Below are 11,665 nucleotides of genomic sequence, written 5' to 3' on the forward strand. Positions count from 1 at the left end.
CTTCCATTCAGCAGTGGCCAGAAGACTGGAGGAAAGCTGGGTTGAGTGGGGAGGGACATTGCCAGGCTTTGGCAGGCCACTGAGTATGATCGGGGAGGGGTTTAAACCCCCATCTTGGCCTGCACGGTCCCCAGCCAGAATGTGCTGGGGGAGGGGCAGTAGCAGCCCTTACAAGGCTTTCCCCCACTCTCCACTCAAGTGGCAGGGAGCATGGCCAGCCCCCAGCCCCTGGCTAGCATGCTGAGGCAAAGTAGGGGAGGGAGGCAGGTTTAATAGGCAGGTCTAATAGGCAGGTCTAGTAGGGGCTGCTGTGCCCCTGACAGGCAGACTCTGGCTGGGGTATCATGCTAGTGGGAGAGGGGAGGGAGGGGGGATTAACCTCCCCCTTGCCTTAGGATACTAGCATCTGGCCATGCCTCCTATTCCTGCTGCTCAAGCAGTGAGCGGGAGTGGAGGGGAAGGGAAACCTGGCAGTGGCTACTGCACCCCTGCCAGGCAGACCCCAGCTGTGGTACTGGGCTAGAGGGAGAGGGGAAGGAGGGGGGATTAGCCCACCCTTGTTCGGGCTACTGGCATCTGGCCACACCCCCTACTCCTGCCTCTTGAGCAGTGAGATGGAGAAGCCTGTAGACCCTGGCTGCAGTCCAGAGCAGGGTTTCCCATCCCCACCCACTTCTCAGCCAGCCAGAGCAGTGATAGTGCTCCAGCTAGGGAGGAGGGGGGTGGGGCCAATCCTGCTTTGCTGGAGTAGACAGCACAACCCAGTCCAGGGCTGCAAAGCATCCTGGGATGCAGGGGGACTGCGAATTAACTTAAACCAGGAAGGGATCTGGGATAGAAGTTCCATAAACAGGTTAGAACTAAATTAGTTAAGCCTGATACCACATTCAACCAAGTTTATCTTAAACCAGTTTTGGTCATTTTGAAAGTGGTTTATATGCACTGAACTTCTGTTCTGTTACAGGTTTAAACCAGTTTCTGATCAGTTAAATAGGTTTATGTGTACCTTCTGTCCCAAGACTTGCTGAGCAACCTAACAGGCTCTGAGCATCAGCACCACATTATGACAGAGCAAAGAAGGCAAAGTATAACACAGCAAACAGAGTTAATTGGAAGATCAATGCATATGGGAAGGATCAATTACTACTTTTGCAAAAAGGCAGGGCAAGGTGGTGGCATCTTAGAGACTAAAAGAAAATAAAACAACAGATAAAGCCATCTGCCTTTGAGTGACCCAGCTTTAACCCTGTCTGAAAACAGCAGGTAAACCAACTTTATGATCAGCACTTTCTCCACTAGTAATAAAATTAACAACCACAACAGCCATTTATAATACCCACTTTGCTCATTTGATTGCTGTTACATGGCCCTGTGGTGTCTGATGGGGTTCTTCTTGGTCCTTTACTTTTCTTTCATGTTTTCCTTTGACCTTCTTTTCTCCCATTACTTATTAGGGAGCTATTAGTCCTGCTGAATTAGTACAGCAGGAAATTAAACCTCTGGATTGGCAACAGCTATAAAAATGATTGGCTTTGAAAGCAAGGGACAATTTTAAAAACTGAACATTTTAGGAACTAAATGCTGTCTATGGAGGATTTGGCATTTCTATATCTTGGCTGTGATAAGTGAGCACTTTAAGATAAAAATGGAAAATCAGAATAGGAGATTCGATCATTTTAGTTGGTTTTATTTTAAACATTCTGTAATGGAATATTTATAATTAGATGAATCAATGAATAGAGTTGCACCAATATATTGGTCCATATTGGATCAGCATCAGTGAAAGGAAAATTGAAATTATCAACGATCAGCTTTTTTTTGGCTGGTATAGCCAATAATGTCACCGATAAATGCCACATGCATGCGCACAGCTGCAGCATGCATGTGGCCAGGAATGCAGCCTGGCAGCTTGGAGGGCAGCATCTGGCCATTAAATCTATGGGGGGGAAGGGACATGGGGGTGCAGATTGAGGCCCCCACAGTGAGAGAGGGAGTGGGACTAGGGCAGGGCACAGGATGGAGCCATGGAAAGCTTGTCCATGGTGTGCTGAGGGGTGAGAAGGAGGGAAGCTCCCACCACTGCACGCACCTCCAGGGAGACATGGTGGGGCATGTGCCTCCTGGATTAGTGCATGAGGTGAGGGCAGGCTGCAAGTGTTTGCCAGCTTTGACCCACTGGTTATTTTTATACCTATGTCCTATCTCTTTAAAAACTATATATTAAACATAGTGGTGTGGAATCAGAAAAAATATATGCCTTAAACTTTGATTATTTTAGTTATAAGATGACATAACCGCTTTGTGTAGAATTGCTGGCTCGGTACAGTAGAACAGATAAGGGCAAGTGTTTGTTCTTTGTAACTCTTCTGCAAATGCTTCGCTCACCGCGGCCTTGAAGGTAGAAAAAAAAAAGTATGTACAAAGTAGATTTCCAGGTGCAAGAAGGAGGTTTGTGAACTAACCCTATCTCCCCCATAATTCCCATCCTGATAACAGCAAAGAAATAATGAAGTAATATTATAGCCGCTTTTCATGCTAATTTCACTATATGATCACGTGAGTTGTAAGCGACTGTTAAAAAGTATATAAGCCTCCTGATTTTGCTCTTGGGGGGGGACCCCTTCCAAGTGCTTGGGAAATCCATGTCACTTTGGAACTCCCCCTACAGCTGTAGTTTCTTTTGAATAAAAGCTTCTGCTGACCTGACCCAAAAGTACTCTGTGTGTGTTTCCACGACAATTCCTGGTGCCGTGACTCGGATCCAGAACACAGGCTGAGGAAGGAGGACCGCAGGCTACCCCCCCCCCGAACCCTGAGGCGCCAAACTTGAGAGGTAAGAGACCTAATTCAAAATCTCTATTGGGGTTTCGGAGGAGGACTGCCTGTAGGCTCCCAACTTGGCCATGGTAACTGGATCTGAACCTTGTTAAAACAGGTCAGTCTGAACCTTACTGCCGGCTAAAATTTTCTGTCTGGTAAAGGATCCCATTTTGTGTCTGGTAACGTACGTTTTAGGGAGAAACTGTTTGAGGCACCTTCATCCAACAGCACATCGGGCTTGTAGTTAATTAACTAAGGCGGTGTGGGGTAGGAGGTCTGGCTGACTGAATAAATGTGCATGTGTATGTGTATTTAGAAATATGAGCCACTGACCAGGACTGAGACTACGGTTGGGCTCAGCCGCCCGAATTCTGCCTGACAGGGCAGTTTTGAAAGCAAGGGGGCCCAACTGGAACCTCGTGACCCAGTGGACAGGGCTTATTGAATGAATGTGTGTGTGTATTTAGAAATATGAGCCACTGACCAGGACTGAGACTACGGTTGGGTTCAGCCGCCCCAATTCTGCCTGACAGGGCAGTTTTGAAAGCAAGGGGACCCAACTGGAACCTCGTGACCCAGTGGACAGGGCGTCTGAGTGATTTTGTCTTTTCCAAACCCCTCGTCCCAGTAGCTTCTGCCGAAAGCAGGAGTGAAAGGATCCCTCTAGTGTTTCCCTCCCCATTTCCATTTTATGAGCCGGTGTCGGGTCAGAAGCCTTTTGTCTGGGCAGTGAAAAACTGCGGGGCAAGGCACTGAGCGGCCCGGACATCCTAAATAAGCCTCTCCTACGTCTCCCTGTGTGACTGAAAATGGGAACAAGTCAGTCTAAACAGGTTCCTGTCCCCCCTAAGGGGACTCTGGCGTACTTTATGTACACACACTATTCTCCCGAGACTTGCAAGTACCTGGATAAGTGGAACTGGTATACTAGGGATGATCCTGTGAAACATTTTCCACAGGAAGGAACATTTGATCAGGATAAAATAGTGCACTTGAGAGGGGCGTTAGAGTCCCGTGGATCCAAAACACCACAAAACCAGTGGGACGCGTTCTTTTATTGGTATGATGAAATGTCCAAAAGGCGGACAGAATCTCAAACTAGGAGCCTAAAAGACTCTCAAGAAAAATTAAAACAGCAGTTAAAAGCTGTTCGGGAGAAATTGGCTGCTCCCCCAAATTACACGCTGGCCACCGCTCCAATGTATCCAGCATTGCCCGGGGCGCCCCCACCACCGGAGCCAGCAGAGGATATCCTTGACCTTTGTTCGAACCCCGCTCTCCTGGGACTCCCACATCAGCAACAACCGGTTCAACATCAGGCTGCAGCCCAGGCTAGTGACCCATTAGCTGAAGCTCCTTCAGTAAATCCATCCACGGAGCTTAATAGTCTGGACTCATCCACCATATCTGCCACTCAATCATCACCAGTGTGGCAATTTACTCCTGGGTCACAACCCACCACAGGTGTATTTAGAAGAATGGGAATAGGCATGGAAAGTTCTCCCATCAATCTGAGATCCCAAACTGCACAAGTTTACCCCCTAAGACAAATGCCAGGCATTGGCACCGATGGACAAAATATAGTAACTGTGCACGCACCCTGGACTCCAGGTGATCTCTACAATTTAACTCAAAAGTTCCCAAAAATCAGGGAAGACCCAGAAAAATTTCAGGAAGAATTGCAGACTGTTATAAATTGTTATAATCCAACATGGGCTGACATTAATCAGCTCATGCGATCCATTTTGCCCAAGGAGACTATGCTACGTCTGTACGCTGCCTGTACTTGGCCAGATCAAAACCCAGGGATTGGCCAAGACTTTATTGACAAGAGAAATGCTTTGGTTCAGGCAGTTCTCACAATTTGCCCAAAAAAGGCAGACTGGACCAAAATAAATACCTGTAAACAAAACAAAAATGAACACCCCAGTGACTATTTAGAACGCCTCAAACAGGCATTTGAACGATACTCAGGAATGGATAACCCAGTCGGAAATGCTAAACAAGCAATAGTGGCAGCATTCGTCCAGGGACTTAACCCTAAAATTGCTGAGAAAATTCAAACAGTAATTATTGGCTGGAAAACTAAAGATTTGACCGAAGTCCTTGCTGCGGCTAACCATTTTCATAACAAATTGGAACGGTCTAAAGACAGTGCCGAGTTTAAGTTAATGGCCTTACAGATTTCTCAGTTGCAGGGTCCAGGTAGAGGAAGGGGACGAGGACGGGGAAGGGGAGGCCCGGGTAGATTCAGGGGAAGAGATAGATCCTTGAGCCCACAAAACCCAGGCTATGGGAACCAATGTCATTATTGCAAGCAAGAAGGACATTGGAAATCAGAATGCCCCAACCGCCCCGGCCAAGGACCCAGACCCCAGCCCCCACCTCCACTTCCTGTCAATTTTCCCAGTGTTGAATAGGACAGCCTGAGGGACAGTGACATCATTGCTCCTTTGCTTGCTACTGACCAATCTGGTCCGTTTGTTGAATGCCTTATTTCTGGTAAACCTGTCTCCTGTCTTGTCGACACCAGAGCGTCCCGCTCCACGCTAAAGGCTGCTGAGTTTCCTTTTCTACCTTATTCTCCTGAAACTGTAAATGCTGTCGGTATAGGCGGACAACCTATCCCACATCCCGTCTCTGAACCTGTCTCCATCTCTATTGGCCCTTTGTCTGAAAATCATGCCTTTCTTCTTAGCCCCTGTGCACCTGTCAACCTTCTTAGTAAGGACTTGCTGTGTAAACTGGGATGCGTGATTTATTGTAGCCCAGATGGTGTTTACCTTGAGGTACCGGAACATAGGGAAACCGAGCTTGTGGCTTTGCTAACCCAGGAGTACTCTGATCCTGACACTTCCTACTTGCAAGAGGAACTGTTGGCACGAGTACCTCCACAGCTGTGGTCCACCCATGCGAATGAAGTGGGGCACATGCTGAGTGCTGAACCAGTGCGTATCATCCTGAACCCTGCCAAGCCACTTCCTCGTGTCCCACAGTACCCCATCTCAAAGGAAGCTGAGGAAGGGATCAAGCCTGTCGTTTCCTCACTCCTTGAGCAAGGGATTATTGTCCCAATACGCTCGCCTTGCAACACACCTATCCTACCTGTCAAAAAACCTGGTAAAGATACGTATCGCTTTGTGCAAGATCTTCGAGCTGTAAATGCCGCTGTGTTACCCGCTTTCCCCGTGGTCCCTAACCCTGCCACTATTCTTTCCTGTATCCCTTCAGATGCTACATATTTCACAGTAGTGGATCTTTGTTCTGCTTTTTTCTCTATCCCCGTTCATAAGGATAGCCAGTATCTGTTTGCATTTACTTATCAGGGATTTCAATATACCTGGACAAGACTCCCTCAGGGATATACAGAGTCCCCAACCCTGTTTTCCCAGATCCTAAAAAAAGATTTGGATCCTATCACGTTCAAAGGGGGGTCCACCCTTGTTCAGTACGTTGATGATCTATTGTTAGCCTCACCCACTTTAGAGGCCTGTGAGCAAGATACTTTGACACTCCTCACAGCTTTAGCTCAGAAAGGCCACAAGGCCTCAAAATCTAAATTGCAGCTCTGCAAGTCTAAGGTACATTATTTAGGGCATGATATCTCAGCAGGAGAACGACACCTTTCCCCTAGTAGAGTTGAAGCTATCCTCAACATTCCCAAACCTATGACTAGAAAACAGATGAGGGGATTCTTAGGTGCAACGGGTTATTGTAGACAGTGGATCCTGGGTTATGCTGCTTTCGCAAAACCCTTGCAAGCATTCACTCATGATACCACCCCGGAACCCCTCCCTTGGACTCCTGAAGCTGAACAAGCATTTGTGGTCCTTAAGCAAGCCCTCACTCTTGCTCCTGCTCTTGGACTTCCTAATTATAAGAAACCCTTTACCTTGTTTTGTCATGAACGGGAAGGAATCGCTTTAGGAGTACTCACTCAGCTGCATGGTGAAAAGCATCGCCCAATTGCATATTACAGCTCTGCCCTTGATCCCGTAGCTGCGGGACTTCCTCCTTGCCTCCGTTCAGTTGCAGCTGCTGCCTTGTTGGTTGAAAAGGCAGATTCTCTAGTTTTGGGACACTCTTTAACCGTTGCAGTTCCACATGCTGTGATGGCCCTTCTGCTCAAGGGCAAAACTCAGCACATTTCCAATTCCCGTCTTACTAAATATGAGAAACTTCTACTGTCAGCTGCAAATGTAACCTTAAATCGCTGTTCAATTCTGAATCCTGCATCACTTCTGCCTATTGCCTCTGATGGTGAGCCTCATGATTGCCTGTCTATCACAACTCAATTGTTAACCCCTCGAACTGACCTCAAGGACATTCCTATCCCGAACTCTGACCTTGTTTTGTTTGTTGATGGTTCCTGTCTTAGAAATGATGCAGGCAAATTAGTTGCGGGATATGCAGTATGCACTCAGTATGCTGTTTTGGAAGCCTATTCTTTACCCCAAGCTCATTCTGCTCAAGTTGCTGAACTCATTGCTTTAACACGTGCTTGCATTCTTGCAAAAAATCAAACCACAACCATTTATACTGACTCTAAGTATGCTTTTGGTGTTGTTCATGATTTTGGACAAATCTGGAAACAAAGAGGGTTCCTCACTTCATCAGGGACCCAAATCAGTCATGGTTGTTATGTAAAAGCGCTCTTAGAAGCTGTTCAATTGCCTCTTGCTATTGCTATTGTCAAATGTAAAGCTCATGAGAAACCCTTTGATGATGTCACACGAGGAAATGATCTGGCAGACCGTTCTGCCAGAAATGCGGCCCTTTCTGGCCCACAGGCTCCTAACTCTGTTTTTGTTTGTTTTTCAGCAGACCAGTCTCCTTTGGCTAGCCTTTCAAGTCTGGCCCTTCTTCAAAATCAGGCCCCAAAAAAGGAAATAAATGACTGGCTGCGTGCAGGATGTTCACTGCACCCCGACTCTCTCTGGCGCTCCCCGGACGGCCGCCTGGTGGCGCCTAGAGAGCTTTTGCCACATCTTGCTCGTTTAACCCACTCTGTGGCCCATACGAGCAAAGGAGGAATGATTGCTACAGTACAAAGAAATTGGTTTGCCCCAAATTTTCCTTCCATGGCACAACAGTACTGTAGCTCCTGTCCCATCTGCTTAGCTCACAACATTGGGCAACGGGTAAAAACGACACCCACAGCCCATCCCCCTCCATGGGGACCGTTTATAAATCTGCAAATTGATTTTGTGCAGCTACCTAAGTGCTGTTCTTATGAATACATTCTTGTTATTATTGATGTGTTCTCTGGATGGGTGGAAGCCTACCCATGCGTACGTGCTGATTCCATCACTGTAGCAAAGAAATTGCTCAAAGAATTCATCCCTAGATTTGGATTGCCTCTCACAATAGATAGTGACCGTGGCACCCATTTCACAGGACAGATAGTAAAAAACATCTGCCAAGCACTCAACATACAGCAACCCCTACACTGTAGTTATCATCCACAGTCAAGTGGTGCTGTAGAACGTAAAAACTCTGATTTAAAAACGCGCATTTCGAAGATTTGTGCTGAAACAGGCCTCAAATGGCCTGATGCACTGCCCATTGCTCTTATGCACATTAGAAACACTGTTAACAGAAAACATGGCCTAACCCCTTATGAAATACTCATGGCACGACCCATGAGGATGCCAGCTACACCACCTGTTGCCCCTCACCAAACAGACCTACAATTAACTGATGAAACTGTACTAAATTATTGCAAGGCATTAATGAAGTATGCCAGGTCTGTTCATTCACAGGTCCAAGAAGCCTTACCTCAACCACCGGATGTTCCCTGTCACAACCTCGAACCAGGGGATTGGATCTACGTAAAGGTCTATCAACGGAAAAACGCACTTCAACCCAGATGGAAAGAACCTTTCCAGGTACTTCTGACCACTAATTCTGCTGTTCGTTGCCAAGGTCACCAAACGTGGACTCACGCCTCGCACTGCAAGAAGGTATCACCTCCATTGGATCCCGAAGCAGCTGTATTCCAACCAAGGTTGGGATCTTTCCCTGAGGCCAAGGACAAAGACCCTCAGGACCTCACTCAGGCAAGTGAGGAGCATCAGGGTGCAAGTGCTAGTAACCTCTCCCCTGCACCCAACACCTCAGCCCAGCCGGATTCATCAGTTGAAGAACGAAGATATCATCTTCGGCCTCGAAGAAAGTGAATGCTCCCATTCGGAAGATCACCACCTCGATCAAGACCAAGAGCCGACATTATCAGTCCTTTAGGTAACTTGAGCCCAGAGGACGAAGAAAGACTTTGGCTGCCATCCTGGGTTTGGCTGGTAGTGTTCTTTTTCTTACTGGTGCTGGTTATGTTTGTTGTTAAGATTCTTTGTCCCTCCTGTATCTAAAAATGGCACTGATATCCTTATATATCACACTTGGGTATCTCAGTATCACCCAAGGGGGGTGGGAGAAAAATTTGTATTTGTAGATCTCCCATGCGGTGGCTCAAGCTGGAAATAAAAGTGACTGCTGGATATGCTCTCACAGCCCAGCACACCTACACCAAGGAATCCCAATGATCGGAGTACCAATATCCCTCCAGCAATGGGGAACAATAAACGGCGGCTTCGTTAGACACTACTCGTTAGCTGCCCATCGGTCCGCTCCTAAAGAATGGAGGGCCGCCCCTGCTAACTGGATAATCTCCCCAAGAGTAGAGGCGCCTTTCTGTTACAGATCCAACAACACCAGAGCTTATAATAAAGCCACACCTGTAGGACACTACCCTCATTGCCTAACTACTCTAGATTATAGCCCTAGTAGCACCAGTGGAATCCTGTTGGGTAACGTACCCTCTCTCAATTGTACAGGATTCATGGTCTACAACTTTTCTAAGGAACCTCATGTTGCTCTCATTGCAAACAGATCAGAATTTTACATTCACTCCAATTTTACTTCTTGTAATATATCTCGGTCCAGCAGGATAACAGCTGAACGTGGACCGTCCTATACGATGCATATCAATCGAAAGTGCCGGATAGGGCACAACAACTGTCGAGATTTGAGTACCCTTTCTGCCCCAGGCCTTTACTGGCTCTGCGGAAACAGGGCTCATAAAATCTTGCCCTGGAATTGGGTGGGGGCACGCACTCTTGGACGTGTTATCCCTGGTTTCGAAATGCATAGTGCAATATATCTGGAACAAGTAAAAAATTTCAACCATCACATGAAAAGGGCGGTTAACCCCTTAGCTACCAGAAACACAGGGTTCCATCGATTTGTGAGAACCTTCATACCGTGGCTTGGAATAAGAGAATTGGAACTAGCCATAATTAACATTTCAGCCACAATGGAAGCTATGGGAAATGCCACTGCGGATGCAATTCAGGCTCTGCAAAAAGAGATCTCCCAGATCTCACAAGTAACTATACAACACCGCATAGCCCTAGATTACCTATTGGTATCCCAGGGAGGAGTATGTGCCTTAGTAAACTCCACCTGTTGTGTCTATGTCAATCAGGACATGCGAATCGAAACTAACATTCGCAAAATCCGAAATCAGTTAAGGGTCCTACATCAAGTGGCCTCAGAAAATACTGACTGGGGTCTAGAAGAAATGTGGTCTTGGCTAACCTCCTGGCTCCCAGATTTCGGGGCCCTTGGCAAGAAAATCCTGTATGGAATATTGTTTGTCTTGATAGTTCTGATAATGTTCTATGTCTTAATACAACTGATCCTCTGCTGCGTGAAAGCCAGCAGGGGAAGCTTTAGCAAGGCAAGAAAACCCACAGCAGAGTCTAGAATAATGGTGTTACAAAAGTGTGAGCAGATTGAAAGAAAACATGAAAGGCTGCATGATGAAATAGAGGGGCTCATGAGAATGGAAATTTAAGGCTAAAGTGAGACTAAATAGTCTCAAAGGGGGGGGCTGTGGAATCAGAAAAAATATATGCCTTAAACTTTGATTATTTTAGTTATAAGATGACATAACCGCTTTGTGTAGAATTGCTGGCTGGGTACAGTAGAACAGATAAGGGCAAGTGTTTGTTCTTTGTAACTCTTCTGCAAATGCTTCGCTCACCGCGGCCTTGAAGGTAGAAAAAAAAAAGTATGTACAAAGTAGATTTCCAGGTGCAAGAAGGAGGTTTGTGAACTAACCCTATCTCCCCCATAATTCCCATCCTGATAACAGCAAAGAAATAATGAAGTAATATTATAGCCGCTTTTCATGCTAATTTCACTATATGATCACGTGAGTTGTAAGCGACTGTTAAAAAGTATATAAGCCTCCTGATTTTGCTCTTGGGGGGGGACCCCTTCCAAGTGCTTGCGAAATCCATGTCACTTTGGAACTCCCCCTACAGCTGTAGTTTCTTTTGAATAAAAGCTTCTGCTGACCTGACCCAAAAGTACTCTGTGTGTGTTTCCACGACAGTGGCATCCTATAACACCTTTGTGAAAGGACAAATAGACCTTTGTGCATGCATTTGTAAAGAGCTGGTGGAAGGTGTTTTATAAGGAAAAAGCTTCTAATTAATTTTGATTGACAGTAAGAAGGTCTATTAACTCAGCTGAGGTAAAGGATGGCTGGGCTTATACTAGAAAGGGTGAGAAAAGCAGCAAACGAATTGCTGAAAGTAAATGACAATTTTTCCTCTTGCAGGAGAAAAAGAACCCAATGACAAGGCTAAAGATTTAATTAAAGGTATGTTCTTCATCAAAAGGAAAGAGTATTCCTGATGTCTGAAGCACTGGAAGGAAGCAGCACTGCAGACTTGTAAGAAGTGGTTGGACTTTTTGAATTTCCCTCACTGGGTGGGTGGGTGGGGGAGCAGGGGGAGGAGAGAAGGAGAGGGAGAGAGATCAAACATTCTCTTTGCAG

At 46.4% G+C, this 11,665-nt stretch overlaps 1 protein-coding gene across 2 annotated transcripts; it reads left to right on the forward strand.

Annotated features, from left to right (window-relative positions):
• The first annotated feature begins 2,236 nt into the window (after positions 1-2,236).
• LOC132251434 (syncytin-A-like) lies at positions 2,237-11,171 on the forward strand. 2 transcript variants are annotated; one of them, XM_059731051.1, is made up of 2 exons: positions 2,237-2,833; positions 8,567-11,171. In XM_059731051.1, exon 2 carries the CDS (start codon positions 9,359-9,361, stop codon positions 10,673-10,675), a length of 1,317 nt encoding a protein of 438 aa, XP_059587034.1. In that variant the 5' UTR covers positions 2,237-2,833; positions 8,567-9,358; the 3' UTR covers positions 10,676-11,171. The 2 variants fall into 2 exon arrangements, with proteins under 2 accessions (XP_059587034.1, XP_059587033.1); XM_059731050.1 differs by having other exon boundaries at positions 8,583-11,171.
• The last annotated feature ends 494 nt before the right edge of the window (positions 11,172-11,665 follow it).

This window comes from Alligator mississippiensis, chromosome 7, assembly GCF_030867095.1.
Source record: "Alligator mississippiensis isolate rAllMis1 chromosome 7, rAllMis1, whole genome shotgun sequence".
Taxonomy (NCBI): domain Eukaryota; kingdom Metazoa; phylum Chordata; order Crocodylia; family Alligatoridae; genus Alligator; species Alligator mississippiensis.

Excerpts from the sequence above, each read along its gene's own strand:
- LOC132251434 (XM_059731051.1), top strand. The coding sequence starts at position 9,359 with ATGATCGGAGTACCAATATCCCTCCAGCAATGGGGAACAATAAACGGC.